Source organism: Spinacia oleracea, chromosome 6, assembly GCF_020520425.1.
Source record: "Spinacia oleracea cultivar Varoflay chromosome 6, BTI_SOV_V1, whole genome shotgun sequence".
Lineage (NCBI taxonomy): Eukaryota > Viridiplantae > Streptophyta > Magnoliopsida > Caryophyllales > Amaranthaceae > Spinacia > Spinacia oleracea.
The window spans coordinates 125,594,947-125,618,208 of NC_079492.1; the positions used below are offsets into that span (position 1 = coordinate 125,594,947).

The window sequence follows — 23,262 nt, forward strand, 5'->3', positions numbered from 1 at the left end:
TTTAAACAGTTTAACTTGGGGTTTTTTGGATTTAGCAAAAGAGTGCATTTTTCTTGCTATTTTGTTTGATTTCCTGCTGATTTTGTGCAAATAGAAAATGATTCTTTGTTTCCTGCATGCTATTCTGTTTGATTTCTTTAGTTCGTGTTTTTGCTCGTGGAGTTGTTGAATTTCACTGTAAAACGTCTTTTATGTTGTTATTGTGATTTTGTTGTCTATTATGTTATGTTGAAATTGGTTTTTGGTCGAAATGTCCTCAATTTTTGGAATTGAATGTTGGGATTTCAACATTATAGTGAAAATCAGTGTTAGTGATTGTATGGGATTTTACTGTTCTCTGTGTTTAGTAATGTGTTTCTTTGTGATGATTTATTGACTCGTGCTTTAGTTTTTTACATGAACCAGTTTAAATTGGTTTGGGTTGTTGGTAGAAATGTTTTAGAACCTAATAAAATCTGAAATAAAAACCAAATAAATAACAACTTGTGCAGACTAAAAGCATGAACATCAATCATTAATATTTAATTAAAATCAGTAAAATCATGCAAATTACTATTTTGTTTAAGAGATTGGTGCAATTGGCGAACTTAACACCCAAATGAAAATCGAACTTGAAACTGTAACTCTAATCTGTAAAAACCAAAAGAATATTTCAGATTTCTCGATTGATGGTAGATTTAAATTTTTTCATGCTTTTAATCAATAAAATCTGAAGTAATTACTTATAATCAAGTAAAAGCTAATCAAGCAATTTACATTTGCTGGTGAATGATATTTTGTTTTTAATGGGGGCATGCGATTTACATTACTCATGCCTTTTATGCTCACCAATGTATACTCACCAAATTATTAGCGACAAACAATGAAATTATAATTATCACCAAATTATCATCAATAATAATCAGCAAATTATATCACCAATGTAAATTATTCGCTTTTAATCAACGATAATTACTTTTATTTAATTTAAAAACTAATCCAGTAATCTGAAATAATGTTGAAAAGTAATTATTCAGCAAATACTTTTTAATGGACTGATTTTTTTCAAGTAATTAAAGAAATTAAAATCAAATAAGAGACAATTTAATTAATTAAATTAGGAGTCGATTTATCAGCGTGAATTCAAATCTGAAATAATTAATTAAATTAGGTTAAAAGGATGGCTATTACTATTATTTTCGTTTGATTGGCACATACCGTATGTTGTTCGTTATTTGATCTCGTTATGAACTTTTAACTCAACTTAAAATCTGCATAAAAACCAATTCAAGTCGATTATTTTCTGATTCATAATTGTAATGACACAAATAACACAAATGTAAACAGAAATTCGTAATTCTCTCAAACATGATTTTAACATAAAAAAATACTACCTCCGTTCCTAAATGATCTTTACGGTTACTATTTGCACGGTAATTAAGGAATTTTGGTGAACATGTGATGGTGGGGTAACAAATGGAAAATGAGTGGCTATAAATTGTCCAACAATGTGAGTGGGTGGAAACTAATATTAAAGTATTGTGAGTGGGTAAGTTATGGTGGGCCAAATAAGAGTAAAAATGGAATAAAGTAGAAGTGTAAAGAACTTTCAGGAACGGACTAGAACGGAAAGCGTAAAGAACTTTTAGGAACGGAGGTAGTATATGAGAAGATTTAATTAAAAGCATAAATTAAAATTTGAAATAAATTATAATTTAAATTAATAGAAGCATGAAAGTTACATACCTTGTATTTTGAAATCTGCAATTAGAGTTTAAAAAAATATAAGAGATATTAAAAGCATTAATTAAAATGTGAAATAGTTCATTGGAACTCATAAAAGAAACTTACATACCTTGTGTTTTCAAATATGCAAAATAAATTAACGAAATTATATAAGTTAGACCGATTTAATTCTAATGACAGAAATATTATAAACAGAAATATTATAAACAGAAATATAAGAGATTCATTATTCTCTCAAAAACCCTATAAACATATAAAAAAAAAAAAATGAGATTATTTAATTAAAACTGTTAATTAAAATTTGAAATAATTAATTTAAATTCATAAAAGCGTGAAAGTTACATACCTTGTATTTTGAAATCTGCAATATTAAACAAACATGAATTAAAATGTGTATTATTTTCTATAAAACATGCTTTTAACATAAAAAAATATAAGAGATTGTTTCATTCAAAGCATGAATTAAAATGTGAAATAGTTAATTGAAATTCATTAAAGCATGAAAATCATACCTTGTATTTTCAAATCTGCAACATGAATTAAAGAAATTATATAAGTTAGACCGATTTAATTCACGAATCATTATTAATTAAAAATTGTTTAATTTCTGTTATGCATACTATAATTCCATGTATTTTATGCATATTACAATTTTAGTGGCCTTATCCTTGTTGGTTATGCATTAATATTCACGAATCTATATTAAAAGTGTTATTTTTTTTTTATTTTTTCTTGCAAGGATTCGTGAGAAAAGTATACTTACTTGTATAGGAGCAACTTCAAGAACGATGATATGGTTCTTCTGAGAATCAACCTTTGCAAATGATTCTTCTTCTTCTTCTGAGAACTAAAGAACGTTGTTTTTCGGTTCTTGTTTTTTGGTTTTTTTTTTCTTTGCAGATTTTGGAGATTTTTTTGGACTGTTTTTTCATTTTACTATGTAAATTTGTTTTAATTTGGCAATTAGAATAAGCTGTAATAATTTGTAATAATTTTTTTCCTAATGTTTATTTTATTTCCTGATTTAAGTAATCAATCAACCTTAATTTAAGGAGTGCATTCAATTGTTCAACCTATGGGCCGTAATACACGTTTTTGGGCGTTTTATTAAGCCAGGGAAATGAGGTTGGTGAGGTAGATCAAAAAGTAAAACCGGGGAGGGTATTTCTGTAAATTTAATGGTGGACACCAAAAGTTAATTTACAAAAACGCCCTCAGCTCTTCCCTTATAGAATAGAGATTATTATATATTAATGACAATACGAGTGTGTTTAATTACATCTTGCAATTACAATTTAGACAAATTTTTTTTTTATTAATGTTGCAATTGTAGTTGTTGGGGTGTTAAAATGGGCTCACCATTTTAACCCAAAAGCCAATAAAACTCACTCAAGCCCAATATCACTTACAAGGCCTCAAAGGCCCAACAAGGCACTATATATACCCCTCAAAAGGCAAGGTAAAGGTGGTCATTCTCTAACCCTAGAGAAGCCACCCTACTCTCTCTCCCCTAAACACCTCATTTTATACATCAATTGTACTGACTTGAGCGTCGGAGGCTCCGCCTCGGGGACCCCCCCTTGGCCCGGAGTTCATCTTGCAGGCACCGCACGAGACCGGAACTCAAGATACCAAGGACGCTCCTACTATCGTTTCAACCCCGAAACAATTTGGCGCCGTCTGTGGGGATCGAGAGCAAAAACCCATGAAAATCCACATTTTCATGCCACCATGTTCAACCATCTCGGGTCGAATCTTGGTCACGAATGACGAAGGGAATTAAGAACTACTCTGTACTGCTGGTGGTTCAATTCGTCCCAAAGCACAAACTACGAGTCAACAAAATATAAAAGAAAATGGTTTATTTTGCTTGTTGTACTCAAAATACCCGAACACTCCAAAGTGTTAAATTTACTTTGGTACAGTGCAATATCTGGTGATTTATTTTGCTGGATTTGTCAAAATAGCCCAAGTAAAGATGCTTGATTTGATTTGTCAAAATAGTGCAATCTGCTTGATTTGTCAAAACAGCATACATTGGCACGCTGCATCACTTCCGGAGCTGATCTCCTTAGGGCCGACAACCACCCTCGTCGGCAAGCCTCCGAGGTCACGCCGAAGTCAGACCGCCAAGCTCAGTGCCGAAGCTCCCGAGCAGTCCCGAAGCTCCCGAGCTCAACCTCTCCATTTATACCATAGCTTGAAAATGGAAGCTACTATGGAGGAAATTTCATAGTTGCAACTTCAGCATCATCAATTTAGTCGATGCCCACAAGGTGTTTGACAAAATACCTCAAAGACTGGCCGAAGGTGAAGCTAGTCTCCCGAAGAACTTCCCGAGGTCGAAACGACATGCCGAGGCAAATACTCAGCGGTCTGAAAGTGGAGCCACGGTCCGAGCCCGCGCTCCCGAGGCCAAACTCAGTACCGAGGTCAATGCCGAGCATAGTTTCACTTCCGAGGTTAACTCACACGTGGCAGGCAAGGACTTCGGCAAAGCAAAATAAGCGGCCGAGAAACAGAGTAATTATTGCCCGAGCCAAGGGTCGGACATGGTGTCAAGTAGAGAAACCATAACGCTTGCATTGCTCATTGTGATCTCAAAGCTAAGTTCTCTTAACCAACTTTTACACATTTTCTATATACTCTAAGACTTTGTATAGCATACTGTTGTTTATTGATTGAGTGGGGAACTTGTCATGTATGAACACCAACCGCTCGATCAATCAAATTGCAATATGATTAAGCCATGGTCATTTCTAAGCTGGCCAGCTACCCACCGAGTGGCTAGCAACCGACATAATGCTTAAATGAAGTCATACCATACGTTAATTCTAAAGTTTTCATTATTTATGATGTCTCTGCTTATTAATATCAAATAAAATTACTAGTTTAATTGATGATATGCTAGGCAAATTGGCAACTGCAACGAAGGCAAACTCATGATTAAAACATCAAAATTTGATAATGCGAGCCACAATGTCGGCAAAATTTGATGAGATACGCTAAATTGTGCCATCTGAAGCTGATTCTTGCTCTCCATCTAAGCAAAGTCTTCAGAGATGAATGCAAAACCAGTTTAGTTTGTCAAAACACAAGACTTGCAACGTCAATATCCATCTTCTTTCTCACTCAGCTTAAGTGGATGAATTGTTTTCAAAGTAATTGAGGAAGGCCCGAGGCAATACAATGATCAGAAGAGGCAGAGCAAGGCTAAGCTTCCGAGGCCAGTACCGCCGAAGCTAAGCTTCCAATGCCGTTTCAGATTCTGGTCTCCCGAAGCTCCCTGTTCCCAGTGCCGAGGTCAGCGCCGAGCCACCTCCCGAGCATAGCAGCGAAGCTCTCGAGCAATGCCGAAAAGCAGTGCCAAATTCAGTGTGCGAGGTCCAAACAACATGCCGAGGCAACTACTCGGGGATCCGAAGTTGACCCGCCAAGGTTAATCGTCCAAAGGTGGAGCCACGGTCCGAGCCTTCTCCCCCGAGGCTAAACTCAGTACCTGAAAGTTAGTGCCAGGGTCAACAGCTCCCTAGCTCAGCACCGGAACTTAGTTCGAACAGTTTCGAAGCTCATTTTCTGAGGATGACTAAGCAGCAAGCTAACTCAATATTTGCCGACAATATTAAAAAGGAACTCAGTTCACAATCGAGAAAATGAGTATTACTGCAATTGAGAAACTCAAAATCAAGGCAAAGTCCCAAAGCTTAGAATCGAGCTCAGTGCCGAAGGTCAGTCTTCAGTGCCGAACACAGCCGCCTAGTTTTGGTGGATAGTGATGATAGTATAAATCAGCATCAACAAAGCAAACTAAATGGCTGGAAAAGCCGAGCATGGTGCCGAAGCCGACCTTCTGAGGTCCGAATCACAGCTCCCGAAGAGATTCTATATACCCATCCGAGGTTGACTGAAATCGAAGAGATCGGAGCCGATAAATGGGTGTCTCCACTGGTCAGCGGGTTCCAAAAATAACGAGCAGTGGCTTGTGATAAATCACAAAGTGAAGCTTGAAAATGGAACAACAATAATGGGTTTTAAAGAGGATGAGGAATCTCCCTCTTTAAATGGGTTAGGAAATGCCAACCAAATAAATCCCAAAAGAAGTTGCATACAACATGAAAGAGGCCGAGCGATACAATGGGCCGAGCAAACCGACTCAAAAACTGAGTGGCCCAACCTCAAAGCTAAGTATTCTATTTATTTAAGCTTTGTACTATATTTCTTGTCAACATTAATAATTTACTTGACTTGATTAATTTGATAAAATGCTAATATTCTTGGAGACTCAATTTGGCAGACATTGTCTAAATTTCTAAGTCATTTTGCAAGAGCATACACCTCAAATTGTTCATCATGTTCAAAACGAATTATACATTCATGTTTGACAAACATAAATACATCAAATGTTGAAGATCAAAATTGTGTAGCAAGTCTCCGAACAAGTCTACGGATTTAAAAGAAGACTAAAAAACCGCTCTGAGATTACAACTCGAACCGATGTTACAATCCGAGCCGATTTTAGAAGCACGTTCTTAAACAGATCTCCGGATTTGAAGAGCGAGGTTAAAAATCGCTCCGAGATTACAACTCGAATCGACGTTACAATCCGAGCCGAGGTAAAGAAACCGCTCCGAGATTACAACTCGAACCGATGTTACAATCCGAGCCGATTTTAGAAGCACGTTCTTAAACAGATCTCCGGATTTGAAGAGCGAGGTTAAAAATCGCTCCGAGATTACAACTCGAATCGACGTTACAATCCGAGCCGAGGTAAAGAAACCGCTCCGAGATTACAACTCGAACCGATGTTACAATCCGAGCCGATTTTTAGAAGCACGTTCTTAAACAGATCTCCGGATTTGAAGAGCGAGGTTAAAAATCGCTCCGAGATTACAACTCGAATCGACGTTACAATCCGAGCCGAGGTAAAGAAACCGCTCCGAGATTACAACTCGAACCGATGTTACAATCCGAGCCGATTTTAGAAGCACGTTCTTAAACAGATCTCCGGATTTGAAGAACGAGGTTAAAAATCGCTCAAATATTACAACTCGAATCGATGTTACAATCCGAGCCGAAGGTAAAAAACCGCTCCGAGATTACAACTCGAACCGATGTTACAATCCGAGCCGATTTTAGAAGCACGTTCTTAAACAGATCTCCGGATTTGAAGAGCGAGGTTAAAAATCGCTCCGAGATTACAACTCGAATCGATGTTACAATCCGAGCCGAGATAAAAAAACCGCTCCGAGATTCCAACTCGAACCGATGTTACAATCCGAGCTGATTTTAGAAGCACGTTCTTAAACAGATCTCCGGATTTGAAGAGCGAGGTTAAAAATCGCTCCGAGATTACAACTCGAATCGATGTTACAGTCCGAGCCGAGGTAAAAAACCGCTCCGAGATTCCAACTCGAATCGATGTTACAATCCGAGCCGATTTTAGAAGCACGTTCTTAAACAGATCTCCGGATTTGAAGAGCGAGGTTAAAAATCGATCCGAGATTACAACTCGAATCGATGTTACAGTCCGAGCCGAGGTAAAAAACCGCTCCGAGATTACAACTCGAACCGATGTTACAATCCGAGCCGATTTTAGAAGCACGTTCTTAAACAGATCTCCGGATTTGAAGAGCGAGGTTAAAAATCGCTCCGAGATTACAACTCGAATCGATGTTACAATCTGAGCCGAAGGTAAAAATTCCGTGATCAAAATCAAAACCCAACCCATTTTTCAAATAGAATTGGGTCTGGGGGGCATTTGTTGGGGTGTTAAAATGGGCTCACCATTTTAACCCAAAAGCCAATAAAACTCACTCAAGCCCAATATCACTTACAAGGCCTCAAAGGCCCAACAAGGCACTATATATACCCCTCAAAGGGCAAGGTAAAGGTGGTCATTCTCTAACCCTAGAGAAGCCACCCTACTCTCTCTCCCCTAAACACCTCATTTTATACATCAATTGTACTGACTTGAGCGTCGGAGGCTCCGCCTCGGGGACCCCCCCTTGGCCCGGAGTTCATCTTGCAGGCACCGCACGAGACCGGAACTCAAGATACCAAGGACGCTCCTACTATCGTTTCAATCCCGAAACAGTAGTAAAATCGAGGAGGTACATTACCACTCTGTATAAACTTTATGAATGTACAAATGTACAATATTTCTCGTAGACGTGTGCTTAATGAACATTGTACACGAACATAACTTACGGGCTTTAAATTTAAAAACATGAAATAGCATTACTTAAAGTGTAAAATAGAGATGTGAAGTGTAATTTCCGTAATTGGTTGTAATTGGGGGTCTTTGTTGACCACTTGACCTACATAAGTTGATGATTGCTAAGGTGAACGTTATCAATTTGAAATTTGCTATAGCAGGCAAGTTCTGATGCAGAAGAGTCAATTATTGTGCTTCAAAATTGTAGAAAAGTTCACGATAAAGTTCAAAATTGTAGAAAATTGATGAACGTGGATTTGTCAAATTGAAATGCAAACCGAACCATTTAGGAGGGACCCTTAAAATGTGTTTTAATAAGAACTAGTAGCGATAAATACCGACATTGGGTAATTTGCACCATTCTATGGCATATTTGTCCTACTACGTATATTATTAGTGCATGTACTAAAATATTAAAAAAAATCCCAATAACGTATACATATTTATTGGAACATGTCATGTCATTTTCTTAGCAAAAAAAATATGCACTAATATACTTTGTCTGCTCAGTTTTTAGTTGTAATTTTTGCAATATAAGTGAATAGGTGATAAATTACATTCATGCCCCATTTTCGGATGTAATTAGGAAGAAAGTGAGTTATTGAATATGGTTAAATTGATAAAATCAAGTGGGTGAAGTTGTCAAAAATGTAAGGATGCAACCAAAAGGAAACTTCTCAAAATAGAAACATTGAAACTAAAAGAGAATAGTCCTAGTAAGAGTTAATTATAACATGTAGAATCGAGCTACTCCTTATTATTTCACATAAATGTACGATTTGAAACATTCAAGTGTATATTTTATTCCAAGTGCGTATTTTATAGTAGTACTAACATAAGTAACATTTTACATAGAATGCCCCCTAATATAATATTCAACGTAGAAAGTCGGGACATTATTTGTACCAAAAGCTAGTTTGTTGTTATATCAAGGGGTAACTTGCCAAGCTCTATGGCATATTTGTGTTATTTGTTGTTATATTGAGGGGGTAATTTGGAGTTTTTATGTTTTAATAAGAGGGTATTTCAAAAACTAAAACAGACAATAACTGAGATCAAGCGATTTTAACTTTTTCTTATTCTAGTACTCCTTGCAAATAACATACCCCGTATGAGAAAATGACACTCCAATTAGTTTAAGTGCACTTGCAAACTTTGTACTTTGTATTAAATTTGACTTGGTCATTGGCGCCTAAAGCTATTGTGACTTAAAAGAGTGGATAAGAATTGTCAACTTTGGTTATAATCATTAATTTTGCCTCTTTTAATTATGCCTTGACTTGACAATTGGATAAAGTAAACTCCTTCCAAGCTTCCACCCTTTCGAAAACAATTTTTAATTATCCAATTTTCGGGTTTTGGTCTAGTTCAAGCTTAACCTCTCCATTCTTCAAGTCATCAATTATCAAAATCTGGTATTTGTTTCAGGGTGATGATAAAGGTCGTAAGTTGCGATAATATTTAATTGTCGCAATCTTGGGTGTCCGAGTTTAATTGATACATATTGGCGCCACGTAAGCTATGAGTCATCATAATATATTTAGTATCAATGCAATATTTTTAATGTGCAAATATGTAAATAAGGTAGTCGATATAAAGAAAGAAATAAATTAAAATATTAGATTTTTTTTAAGATTTTTTTGTAACATGTATCATAGGTTATATAAGTTGAATATTTTAATTTCCAATGTAAATCATGAGACATAACACATGTCATCTTTGTGACACGGCTTAAAGGTGGCATGTTGCGACCTTTATCAATTTTAGTTTGTTTTAATCAAGTTCTGTGTGATTCCTCAGATATTATAAAATTATGTTCACTCAGTAGGATAGTAGGAATTGAACCAAAGACTCTAGGATATAAGGTAAGACTCTTTTTAAATGAACAAAAAATTACTTTGTATAATAAATAATTAAAAACGAGAAAACATTCACACTAATGGAAATGCTCTTTAAATCTTAGCCAGAAAAACCTAAAACTAAATCCAACTTGCTTCTTTTGCCTCTTATTATTGGTAAGACAATGCGTATGAAGTTCATGAATAAGTAAAAAAAGTAAAAGTAAAGCACTCAATCAACAACAAATATTATAAGATGTAGTACATTATAAGAGGAATAATCCGTAGATTCTAGCCAAGATGCATAGCAACGAAGTACTATAATTGAAGGAACTTATTAATAAACTACACCCACTCTATTATTGAAGTATTAATTTCACTTGTAATCTTTAATCAATGACGAAACGAAACCCAATTTTGTAGCTATATCTTTAATTATAATATGCAACAATTGCCTAACTAATTATTCCTGTCCAAGAAAATCCGGTTTGTTGGATAATGATTCACGAACCCATTCCAAAACCCTTCATTATTCCACCGCTCGAATCATCCCTTTTTAAGTTGGAAAAATTAAATGTTCCGAGATAACCTACGTTACATTTAACTACTCCGTAACTTTCTATGCATGGTCTGAATCTTCTAATAAAACTCTACAAGGTAGAGTTGTATCTAAAACATACATTTTAAAATCAGTGATTCATATTCGTGTGAAGGAAAAATCGGGAGGTAGATATTGATGAGAAAAAATAAGGAGAATTTTGGAAAGATAATATTTAAGCCGTTCATTTTTCATTCAATGCTTGATATTGCTTAAACTCTACCTTATAGAGTTATTTCAATGGTTGATAATAATTTCTTTTTCTTAGTTTTAATATTCGGTGGTAAATACAGAGTATGATAAAATAGACAATCACCATCTCAATCGTTTCTTTATGTAATAGAGATAATTTGGTAGGAATGGGATATGTGTGTTGTGTATCTCGATTGTACAATAAACTTATTAAAAAAAGCTCTAAAACTTGTTTTTTACCACCTGAAAAATGAAAAATAGATGAAAATGTTTTGTGTGGGCCAAAATAACGGTAATAATTCTGATATTTTCTCTTCTTCCACGTTTTCATTTATTTAACTCTCTTTTATTCCCGGCTTCCTTCTCTTCCCTGAATTCACATAATTTTCACTCTCATTAATTCACAAAATTGACAAAATTCATTGACAGTAAAGAGGGGGTGGGTGAAGGAGTTAAAGAAAATCATACAGGGAGTGTAAAAAGTGGGAGTAAATTTGAATTAGTGGGTCCCACATAAAGATTTCATCTATTTTCCGTTTTCATGTGGTAAAAAACAAATTTTAATTTTTTTATTTGGTGGTAAAATACAAGTTTTAGTTTTTTAGTTGGTAAAAATAATTGTTTCAATTTTTATAGGTGATAAAAAAAAAAAAACAATTTATTCTATTTATTATACAATTGCCAAATTAAGTGTCATTTCTTCCGATTTTTAATATTCGCAACATTTGTTATTTTTACACTATTCACATATTCACTTTGACCATTGTTGGTGATTTATACGTAAGATAAAACATAGTCATGTAGGAACTTGTTAGATTCGTCTTAATATATATTTTAAAATATTAATTATTTTTCATTTTACTTAAAGAGAATTAAAGATAATGATGATCAAAGTTGTGCATTGACATGCGTAAAAGTGACGAACGTTACGAGTAAAAATGAACAGAGAAAGTATGAGATAACATATTTTAACTTTGAAGACTAGTAATTTGGTAGGAACAAGGTCGTGGTTAGAAAGTTTGTTCCGGACTTCTTGTGGATTCGATCTATCCAACCTATACGTTTTTGTACATTTACATATTTGGATTTGGTATCCGAGTTTTCAAATCGGAACGCTTTTCACCCTTTTCAGATTTTCAATTTTTTTATTTTTTTATAATAACAAGTATAATTTAAATTTTATTAAATATAAATCATTTTTAATTTTATTTTGAATATCCAAAATATCAAATTAAGTTAGTAAACGAAGAAAAAACTACCACCATAATGCAAGTTAAGCATAAAGTTGGGACCGTTATCTTCCTCCGGTCATTTTTCTAGTTTCTAATGTGATCTGATCTGAAATTTTCTGGTCTAGTTTGAATGTTTTTGCGAGATCTTTTGGCCTATTTCAGTCTGGCTTGATCTATATGTCTGAATTTTTCTTATCTAGTCTAATTTTATGAAAAATAGGTAATAAGACCTAAAGTTTTGAACTTTTCCCTTTTTCACCAATCAGGACTTGAACTTAACTTCTACGCAACTGCTTGATCGAGCACTAGATAGAGTTGATGCGAGCATTATCAGATATTTAGGAGTTAACTGACTAAGTTTCACAGGCTCAAAGGCATTGGACATGATCGATTGTGTGAAATACAATAGTCTTCTTCCCACAATTCGTATAATTTATCATTTCAGCTACCGAAAATGTACATACATATCAGCAACAGCAACAGCAACAGCAACAGCAACAGCAACAGCAGGAACAACAGCAACGTCCTGCAAGTCAATGTATGTAGGCTTTACCAGTAACCAGTAGGCGGTAATACCGTATGTTTTCACGACAAACCTCAATCAAGAGCAACGTAGTAACGTACGCACACTATTCTCACGACAACAAACACCCTCAAGCAAGCAGATCAACTTAAAGCTTCAAAACACCTCAAATAGATCAAGAGAATAGGTGAAGATGCAAAGTTAGAAGAGACCAAAGTCGTAGACAATAAGGTGAAGAAACATGTGTTACCATTAGACCTGGTTATTGGACAGGGTAGTCCAATGGATATAGGGTTAGGGTCAAGTTAATAGGGCTTTTATTGGGCAGGGCTCTTATTGGACATGGCCTTTATTGGACAGGGTCATTATAGGGTCAAACTTATACTACAATTATTTTGAAAATAAAAATAGTAATGATACAAAAAATTACATGCATAGCTTCGTATTTACTTGTACTTGCACATGGCTCTTTTGTTTTTCATTTTTCATTGCTCGTTTATTGACCCGCCCAATAATGACCCGCTATTGACCCGCAACCCGCTTTTGACCCGCCCATTATCGACCCTCTAAAAATGACCCTTTCAATACCCGACCCTCTTTTGACCCGCACCGACCCTGACCCGCCCCGCCCGATAACCAGGCCTAGTTACCATACAAAGCACCAACAACAAACAACCCTTCTTTGAACAAATAAAATATAATCAACCCCTCAAATCGAATGGCACATACCAACTCCATAAGAGATAACACTTCTTCAACATTCCTTTACCGACTGCAGATTTTTCATTTGACCTTATGAGGTCAATCAAGCAAAGGAGAACCAAATTATGCCAACAGCAGTTTCTCTACTACTCTATTACAAATCCCTCAGTCAATGATGGCTCAACATTGCGTTACCAACTCCAATAAAAAGGAAATAGACCTAGATAATAGAATGTAGTGGGATCTCGTACAAAAGAGAAGAAGTTCACAATTACACATACCAGTAGGATACAATTCTTCCCAAATCATTTCATTCTTGTAATAAACTCCGTAAAAACAACGACATGACTTAGTGTTTTCCCTTTCAAAAAAATAAAGGAACTTCTACTTAACAAAAGACTAGGTAAACTACTTCCTCCATTTTTAGGGATCGGAGGAACTTTGCATTATCTCCATCTTCTCTACTTATCAACATTACCATAATTAGAAGTCTCCCTTCGCAAGAATATCTACCTCCAACCAATGAACATCCTATGATCCTAGAAGCTATTCTTCAATCCCAAACAATTGACAGTTGTGGAATTTTGCAAGACTGTATTTCTCCTAGAAAACATATTTCGATATTCTATCTAGAAAGGGGTGCTACCCTCTCCCTCGCTGTTCTCTACACACTGACATATCTAGTAAATAACAGCATATGTTTATAACGATTTTTAACAAGGTGCTAGCATAAACCTTTATCCACAGCCCCCCAAAAAAAAGCAGAAACAGCAGAAAACAATCTTCCGGTAATATGGTTATCCATCACCAGCACCAGCACCAGCCCTGTTTTTCCATCACTCGATGCAGAACACAAATGGTTATCTCCTGTAATATGAGTGAGTAACCCAATAATTCAAGCAAAATGCATATTCAATTTTATTTTATGATTATGATGATCGTAATAGTAACACTGCATCCTATAATTAAGTTATGACAACATCAATCTTGTTTCTCCAATCACACAAAAATTAACAATCAATATGCACACCTAAACAGAAAATCAAAATATAATTAATATACCAAAAAGCCTATAAACCCCGACTAATTCAGAAACGAGTAGGGAGGACCCCAGACATCCCCAACCAGGGAGGAAGCTCGCCAAAGTGCCAAACAAGTCTTCTGCATTCAACAACCCCTTGTGAGATCCAAGCACTTCCTGGTACTAACAAGTAACAACAAATATGCAGGATTTGGAACTTTTACTTTCCATAATATAAAGGAACTTCTACTTAACAAGAAAAACTACCACTTCCTCCATTCCAGAGAATGGGGATTTTTCAAGGAACTTCACATCATCTCCATCTTCCCTACTTACCAACAATACTAGGATTTGAAGTATCACTTACCAATACGTTCTAATCCCAAACAATTGACAGCTGGGGAAACATTAGGATCCTCCCAGAAAACATATCCTGTTGGTAACAGCATATGTTTATAACAATTCCTAACAAGGTGCAAGCATTAACCTCCCCTAACTGGCCCTCCCTCCCCAGCCCCAAGAAAATCAGAAACACCACAAAACAAATCTTCAGTGAAATTTTAACAAATTAATCTTTTCTTCCTTCAATTGTTGCAGAACACCAATCTCATCTCCCTCAACAGAAAAATTACCTAATACTTCAACCAAAAGGCATACTCCGTATTCAAATCAATTTTATAACTATAAAGATCAGAAACAAAAGCCCCAATTCACACCGGACATGCCCCAATTCAGGGGAAGCTGGCCAAACAAGTGATGTTGCTGATTGCATTCAACAAAACCCCTTATTAGATGATCCAAGCGCTTGTTAATATTAATCACCAATAAGCACATTATTCAAGCAAGAAATTTCACAAAGCATAAAGTCAGCTAAGCATTTAATACTGAACATCAATATGCAAAAACAGAATTATTATAATCATGATTTATCAAACCAAATTTACTTACAACAAGGGTTAACTTGAATCTTTCTTGCTTAACCACAAGATCCAACAAATTAACCAAAAACGAAAGAAACCCTATTAAAAGTTTCCTCAAATTGAAGAAACAGAAGACCTAATATCATGATTAATCACCCTAACCTGATCATTACCGCCATGATTAGCGCAATTCAATCCACACCCACATTGTGGGCACTCCTCAAAGTTATCAATAGGGAAATTCGCAGAAGCAATTCCAACAGAAAACTGAAGTTCATCATCAACCCTTCTGACCTCAACAATATTGAGCCATACAAAAAAGATCTTAACACTAACCCCAGTAAGATTAGTGAGCTTGTTTTTGGAGATTAACCCAGTAATTGTGGGTTTGTATCTGAGTTGATAAGAACCCTCTAATGAAAAGCTACAACTACCGCTTAAGAACGCTTTGAAATCACCGGTTTTCTCGTTTAATTGATATCCTAATGCCCCTTTTGGGAGAATACCCATTGGGAAATTGAAGGTTTGTAATGCTTCGTAGGCCGATAGCGTGTCATCTGCGGCGGCGGTTGTGACGGCGATTGCGGCGAACAGAACGAGGAGGATTGACGATGGTGTCATTGTGAGATGGTTGAATGTTAGATTTTGGCAGAAAAGCTGTACTATTAGATGTAATTTATCAATTTGTCATGTAGAGAGATTCAATTTTGGGTAAGTTTGTCTCATGTATGAGATGCCATTAATGTTGGTCTGGAATATTGGTGGAAATTGCGTAGTAGACTGGGTACTAGAGACGTGTTTACTTGATAAAACTCCTTAGGATGGATATCAACAGCTAGGCAAAACCCCGTCACGTGGCGAAGTAGGTCGAAATCGGATCTAAAAGCGTACCTTGATTAAAAGATCGGAACTACGTACTCGTATTATCGTATAGTCGTATACTGAAATTATTATTATTTTTTTTATTTTTTTTTTGAAAGATAAGAAGAATATACTTAGGAGCCTCTCCGCACGAGAGTCACTCCTGAGTAGTCATTACAAAGGATGGAAGATAAACTATGACTATTCTTAGGATCTATATACATTTCCCCAACAATAAGGTGTCCTACATTTACTATCCAATATACTGCTGAGTTTGCTTCTCTAAAAATGTGTTTGATTTCCCAAGTGTCGAAGAGGTCGAGGAGATGCTTAATATCCTTGATGATGTTATGAATCTTCCAAGGAGGCGCCCAATTTCCTTTAACAGAGTTGATGACCAGAAGATTATCACCTTCAATCTGAATGTGAGCAATGTTGAGACGCCTAGCTTCTTTGAGTCCTTTGTGAAGGGCAATAGCTTCGGCCATGAAAGCCTGGGTATGACCGAGGTTGTAGGTACAAGCCGAAATCGGATTTCCAGTACTGTTGCGGATGATAATTCCTGCTGCTGCTGATGAAGTTTTACTAGAGCCGTCAAAATTGAGTTTGAAGATACCCGTCGGAGGAGGAAGCCAGCGAACCATGATAGGAGGGGAAGGTGGGGGTGGGAATAGTGGAAGTGGGAGAGGTGAAAGGGGTGCCCTTTAGCTGGTGGTGATCTAGAAGGAGGCGAGACTGTCACTCTTGATAAGCCGAGCAGGCTTTGTGGAATACTCTGTAGGGATTAAAGGAAGTATTCTTGAAAATACAATTATTCCTTTCTTTCCACAGTGACCATATGAGGAAAGAGAATTTACAAAGGGAGACAGAGTAATTCTTTAGAAACTGCATGTTTTCAAGAAGGTCATGCGAGAGTGTGTAATAATCTAACCAATTTTTAGTTAACGGTAGGTCCCACAAGAGTTTGGCAGATGGGCATTGCATAAATAGATGATTAATGGTTTCAATGTAAGTTTCACACAAAGGGCATACATCAAAGGGAAGAATATTTCTTTTATGAAGCGTGTCACGGACTGGAATGCTATTGTGACAAATCTGCCATAGGAAAATGGCTATCTTAGGTGGTATGTCTAATTTCCAAATCCAGATATGATCCCATTTTCGAGGGATAGGAGCCAACCCATGGGCTAACCAAGTTGCAGACTTAACAGAAAAGTCCCCCGAGGAAGTAGCACCCCAAATTGGAGTATCATCCAAGCTCGTAGTTGGAATAGGGAGACCTTGGATTTTTAAGGCTAAGGTCGGGGGGACCGTAGTAGCTAGTTTAGTACAATCCCAGTCATGATTGAGAAGAATAAAATCATATACGAGTAGATTTGTATTAATATTACTAATGTTCAGATTCAGGTGATTGAGAAGATTATCCTGGATAACCCAGTTGTCTAGCCAGAAATTGATAGATTTTCCATTCCCAATTTTCCAACGAATTCCTTTACGGAGAATTTCTCTTTGATTGAGGATATGTTTCCAGATAGACGAGTCTTTTGGTTTTGGAGTACACTCAAAGAAAGTCGTGTTCGTAAGGTACTTTTTCCTAATGAGGGAGACCCAAAGACTTTGTTCATTTTGAAGGATTTTCCATCCAAGTTTTGCTAGAAAAGCTTGGTTTAGAGGTCTCGTTTTCCGAAGGCCCAACCCCCCCATACTTTTAGGTTGACAAATTTTATTCCACGAAATGAGTGGGGTATGGGTAGACGTCGGTGATTGCTTCCAGAAGAAATTACGATGGATAGAGTCTAGGTTCGAACAAGTTTTTTGAGGAATGAGGAAGGAAGAACAGACATAAGCTGGAAGTGCTTCCAGATTACTTTGAATGAGAACGGTTCTACCTGCTTTTGATAGGAAATTAGCATGCCATAGATTGATACGCGAGATATTCTTTTGAAGAAGAGTATTGTAGTCTGCTTTTGTTGGCTTGAAGGACGAGAAATGAGTACCGAGATATCTTCCCAAGGAAGAAGATTTGGTCATCGAGAAGTTTCCAGCAAGAAGACTACGACGGGAATTGTCTATCTTCTTTGAAAAAATGATCGATGATTTATGAAAATTGACTAATTGTCCTGACAAATTGCAAAAAGTATTAATTAACGTTTTTAGATGGTTTGTCGCGGAGGATGTAGCTTTAACGAAAAGAAGACTGTCGTCCGCAAAAAGGAGGCATGGAATTTTGGGAGTATGCGGGGCGATGCGAATTCCAACACCAGTGCGTGTCAGAGTACTACTTTTAGTGAGCATAACAGTAAACACTTCCATGCAAATAAGGAAGAGATAGGGGGATAAAGGATCACCTTGTCGAATGCCTCTTGAGGGGGCAAAATGTTCCGTGGTGGAGCCATTGATTTTAAGAGAATAAGAAACTGTAGTAACACAAGCTTTGACCCATTGAATCCATTGACTTGGGAAACCAAAGGATGAAAGAGTGGCCCAGAGAAAATCCCATTCAATTTTGTCATAAGCCTTTTCCATGTCAAGTTTAAGTGCACACCATCCCACTTTAGAGTTTGATTTTTGGAATGTGTTTAGAATTTCTTGAGCAATCAAAAGGTTATCATGAATGGATCGCTCTGCCGTGAAGGCATTTTGGAAAGGGCTTATATGTTGTTGTAGAATTGGTCGAGGCCTACTTACTAATAATTTAGATATTGCCTTGTAAATAGTGTTGTAGAGGCTAATAGGTCTAAAATGGTTAGGGTTCTCAGGATTGTCATTCTTTGGAATGAGGGCGATTATTGTGTGATTAAGAGCTTTGGGGATTTTACCATGAAAGAAAAAGCTTTTAACAGCCGTAGTTACCTCATTGCCAATTGTTGGCCAATAAGATTTAAAGAATTGGGGACCAAAGCCATCAGATCCTGGTGACTTAAGGGAATCCATGGAGAAAAAGGCTTCTTTGATCTCAATGTCCAAAAAAGGTTTTAATAATTCAGTTCGCTGATCCTGTGAGAGCCAATTTGGCAGAAAGGAGAGATCAAGATTTCTATTGGGATCTGAGGAGGATAAGAAGCGATGTTTGAAAGACTGGAGAAGAATCTCTTTGATGGTGGAGGGTTCAGATTCCCATTGCCCTAAATCATTTTGCAATCGAAAAATTGTGTTCCTAGCAGATTGGGATTTTATTTTCTGATGAAAGAATCTAGAGTTCCTGTCTCCTTGAATGAGCCATTTCTTTGTGTTGAAGGATTTCCAGGCTGATTGACCGAAAACTAGAAGTTTTTCCCTTTGCTTGATCATTCTTGATAGATGATTATGCAGAATTTGGTTGAAAGGCTGGGCTATTAAGCGGTTTTGAATATCCATGATTTTTTCACTATTCTTTTGAAGTTTAGCAATATTATTCCCAAATTTTGCTTTTGCCCATTCCCTAAGGCGGAGTTTGATAGCAGAGAGCTTATCACGGATTCTGAAAAAGCGAGATCCTTCTCTTCGCTTATTCCATTCTTTGGCAACGATAGCGTGTGAATCCTGGTCAAGGGTCCACATATTGTTAAAGCGAAAAAGTCGATTTGAGTTCGGTTTTTCATAATTCGAGTCAAAGATTACAGGAGCATGGTCTGAGACTGAGAAGATCCCGTATTTGACAATTCTTTTAGGGAACAAACATGAGAAATGAGTATTCGTAATTGCTCGATCAATGCGTTCCAGGATAAAGTTATCTTGGTTTGATTTCCACGAATAAGCAGATTGTAAACAAGGCACATCCATAGCATTTGTGTTAGTCAGAAAGGATGGTAAACGTTTACATTGTTGAGATTGGATAGGATTCCCACCGAATTTATCGTTAGGCGAGAGGAGTTCATTAAAATCTCCAATGAGGAGCCAAGGAAGGGTAACATTGACGTAAAAAGACGAGAGATCATCCCAAAATAGGGACTTATCCCCCTCTTTTGCTGGACAATAAACTCCAGAAACTAATACAGTGGTGTTAGTTGGTTTAAAAAGGACAGTCAGATGAGCACATCTGTCTATAAGGGTTGAGTTAACAATTTTAATATTGTCGTTATTCCAAAGGATCCAAATTCCTCCGCAATGATTAATAGGATCAATAATAAGATGATTCTGAAACCGGGTGGCTTTAACAATCGCTTGACTATTAGCATTATTTGTTAATGTTTCTAATATGAAACATATATCTGGTTTTTCTTGTTGCTTAAAGTTCATAAGTTCAGCTATTGCGTGATCTCTTTTACCACCTCGTATATTCCAAGCGCACACTTTCATGTATTAATTAAGGGATTGATTTGTTCGGCATTTAACAATGTCCAGGCGAAATTTCTAAAAGAAAGAACGTGATTCTGCAATTTAAAAGCGTGGTCTAAGTCATAATCGAAAAGGTACTTAGAAACACAAAAACGGACATGCGACAAAACGATGTAAAGAGCGTCAGATAACAATGCGGATTTTAAAATCCGGTTCCGATAAGGAGAGAACTCCTTAGGCGATTCAATAGCGAAACTCCGGTTCATAAGTTTAAGAATTAAAACCCATATGAGTTTAGTGTCCTTATACACAAATGGAAAAAGTTCGAAAGCTGTAAAACGAATTACAAACTGATTACAAGGAATAGCATAAGACGTAGTGTTCCTCCAGCTGCGCAGATGAGACCAGAACGGAAAATGCCAGATATGAATTTCCACAAAGCTAACATCAATGTAGATAAAGTCTGAAATAGAACAAGGACATGAAAATAAGATAGAAGAAGCCAAAATATAGGCGTGAGTACACCAGATATTCCTGTGAAGCACATTGGTCCTAACTGGGAGAGGAGAGGGGAGAGTTATAAAGTTCTCGGGCCAAGAATGAGGGGCATTCGTATGAGCATCATCGAACATAAGCTTATTTGAGGAAAGTTTCACAAAAATAAGCATCAACCTTACAAGGAGCATCCCAGAATTTGGGTACCTCAACTTGCAAAGGAGCCTAATTTGGAACCCAAATCCTGTAAAACAAGCATACCACAGATAGGCAACACAAGGGACAAAGTAAGCAACAGGGGCATCATAAAATTCAGTAAAGGAAGCAGATTGAATAGAGGGAGCAAGATAGGTTAGGTAACCTGAAAAGCATACATAAGGCAACATAACTGCAGAAGATTGAAGCATAGAGAACATAACATAACAAACTATATTTTCATTAATCACCCTGCAATGGTGCCCAGAAAAATGGTACATGATTGAGATAAGTGCCATAGTAAACCAGCAAGCTAGGAAATCGAAGCAACAAAAGATACAACCACAAGCAAAATGACTTAGTTGGTAGACAGGAGGAGGATGTCTAAACCACAAGTGGCTTGTGTCCATATGGACACAAGCGGGGGTAAAATAGTAATTCCATATACATTTTCTAGCTGTCCCCATGTTGCTGACTTGGACTCCGTTAACGGGATTTCAAGATGTAAAAAAAGCTTTTCTTCTTTTTTGTGAAACATCAAACTTCAGAGATTTCTCTCTCCTCCCCAAGTCCTCACCATTGTTGACTCTTCTACTGAGCTCTCATCTCCCACAACACTTCTCCTCTCAACCGTCCAAAATTATGTGCACAAGAACTCATCTTCATTAACAATTGTAAGTTTATCTCTATTTTGTAAACAATTAATTTCATGATTTTACTCTAATTCCACTTTTTTATGAAAATAGTTAAATTTTTTGTTTATAAGTATTTTTCTTTACAACTCATCTACACTAACCATTGTTGATAGCTCGAAAATTCTAGGTATGGATCTTTTCAAGGTTAGGTTTAGGTTTAGGGTTTTCAATTTGTGAATTTAGGGCTAAAAGAACTATAATTGTTTTGAATTTATGGGTAATTTTGAATTTTGGTTGTGTGATTAAGATCTCCCTCATTGTTGATTATGAATTGTAGTTCATTTAGGGCTAAATTCACCGGTCAGAATTTAAGAATGCTCTGCTCCGCTTTGATTTGCTTATGTGTTGGTACTGAAACGTTATGTATTAGTTCTATATAATGTTGTATTGGTATTGAAATTATGTGAAAAAACATGGATTTGATTTTGTAAAATATTGATAATGGTTGCTTTGCTTATGTATTGGTATTGAAATGTTATATATCAGTACTATATAATGTTGTATTGGTATTGAATATGTGCGGAAAAGATGGACTTGATTTTGTAAAATATTGCTAATGGTTGCTTCGCTTCTGTATTGGTATTGAAATGTTATATATCAGTACTATATAATGTTGTATTGGTATTGAATATGTGCGAAAAACATGGACTTGATTTTGTAAAATATTGCTAATGATTGTTTTTACAGCATTATACAAGAAATAATGAGTAATTATCTTCTAAAGATGAGAGTGACGGTTCCTTCTACTCCCCGGATGCCCATGATGACACTTCTTGTGGTGGTGATTTATTATTTCGTCCTACATCAGAGTTGGACATTTTGGTGTTTATGCCATTTATATTATTATCATGGTGTATGGTTGAATTCTCCTTTTTAGGCACTTATGTTGTATTCTCACTTTTGGATTCTCCCTTTTTAGGCACTTTTATATTGTATTCCTATTAATTATTATGACGTATAATTTTTTTTTTTTTGAGGGAATATGACGTTTAATATAGTTAGTCTTGAATTTAACGGTAATCAACGTCGTATTCTTGCTTTTAAATTCTCCCTTTTGTGGACTAATGAGGTCAAATAACTATAGGAGTAATGATATAATGTTGTATTCTTTCTTTTAGATTCTCCCTTTTATATGTTTGCCGCTTCCTTGCCAATGGTGCTTTTCCTAAATTGAATTACACTTAATTAGCTACATTGAATCACTAATTAGAAAAATTTGAAAGAACATCAAAATATAGAGATGGGTTATTACCTTGTAGAATTTGTTCTGCAGAAACTTGGTGAGTAGTGTTCATGACGATTCTTGCGATGTGTTGAGTTAGGGATTTGTTGATTCTCTCTCTTCAGTTTGCTGATGGGACTAGGTTTTTTTTATTAAGTTTCCTCTTTGATTTTCCCACCAAAATCCCCCTTCACTTTTTCCCTCTTTTTCACCCTTTTCCCTCTTTTTCACCTTTTCCCTCTATTTTACATTACAAATATTTAGTTTCTTTTACCCTCTATTTTATAAATGTAATACATATGTTTTGTTTAATGAAATAATAAGTTGTAAAAGTCAAAAAATTATACAAATATTAATGTAATACGGATGTGTAAACTTCTTACCCGAGATAAATACATTTTCATGTTAATTATATTTAAGGGAGTTCGAACTCGAGAACGAGACTTACCCAAAACGGAGGTTGTGTAACTACAAACAACGCTAAACGGAATGGGGTTATAACTTTTTATTATTATTACATTCTTCTACAATATTAGCCTTTTCAAATGCAAGATTAAATTCGGCTAAGTCTT

The 23,262-nt window shown here is 36.1% G+C and overlaps 2 protein-coding genes across 2 annotated transcripts; both read right to left on the reverse strand.

The window, feature by feature from the left end:
* Positions 1 to 14,942: 14,942 nt before the first annotated feature.
* LOC110800774 (uncharacterized) lies at positions 14,943 to 15,770 on the reverse strand. Its single transcript, XM_022006096.2, has one exon. The coding sequence runs from the start codon at positions 15,584 to 15,586 to the stop codon at positions 15,080 to 15,082; it is 507 nt and encodes a 168-aa protein (XP_021861788.1). The 5' UTR covers positions 15,587 to 15,770; the 3' UTR covers positions 14,943 to 15,079.
* Positions 15,771 to 15,960: 190 nt separating this feature from the next.
* Positions 15,961 to 16,470, reverse strand: LOC130463578 (uncharacterized). The gene has a single exon (XM_056832748.1). The coding sequence runs from the start codon at positions 16,468 to 16,470 to the stop codon at positions 15,961 to 15,963; it is 510 nt and encodes a 169-aa protein (XP_056688726.1).
* Positions 16,471 to 23,262: the final 6,792 nt, after the last annotated feature.

Bases quoted from the DNA above. Each gene is read 5' to 3' on its own strand.
- LOC130463578 (XM_056832748.1), bottom strand. From the start codon at position 16,470: ATGGTTCGCTGGCTTCCTCCTCCGACGGGTATCTTCAAACTCAATTTT.
- LOC110800774 (XM_022006096.2), bottom strand. From the start codon at position 15,586: ATGACACCATCGTCAATCCTCCTCGTTCTGTTCGCCGCAATCGCCGTC.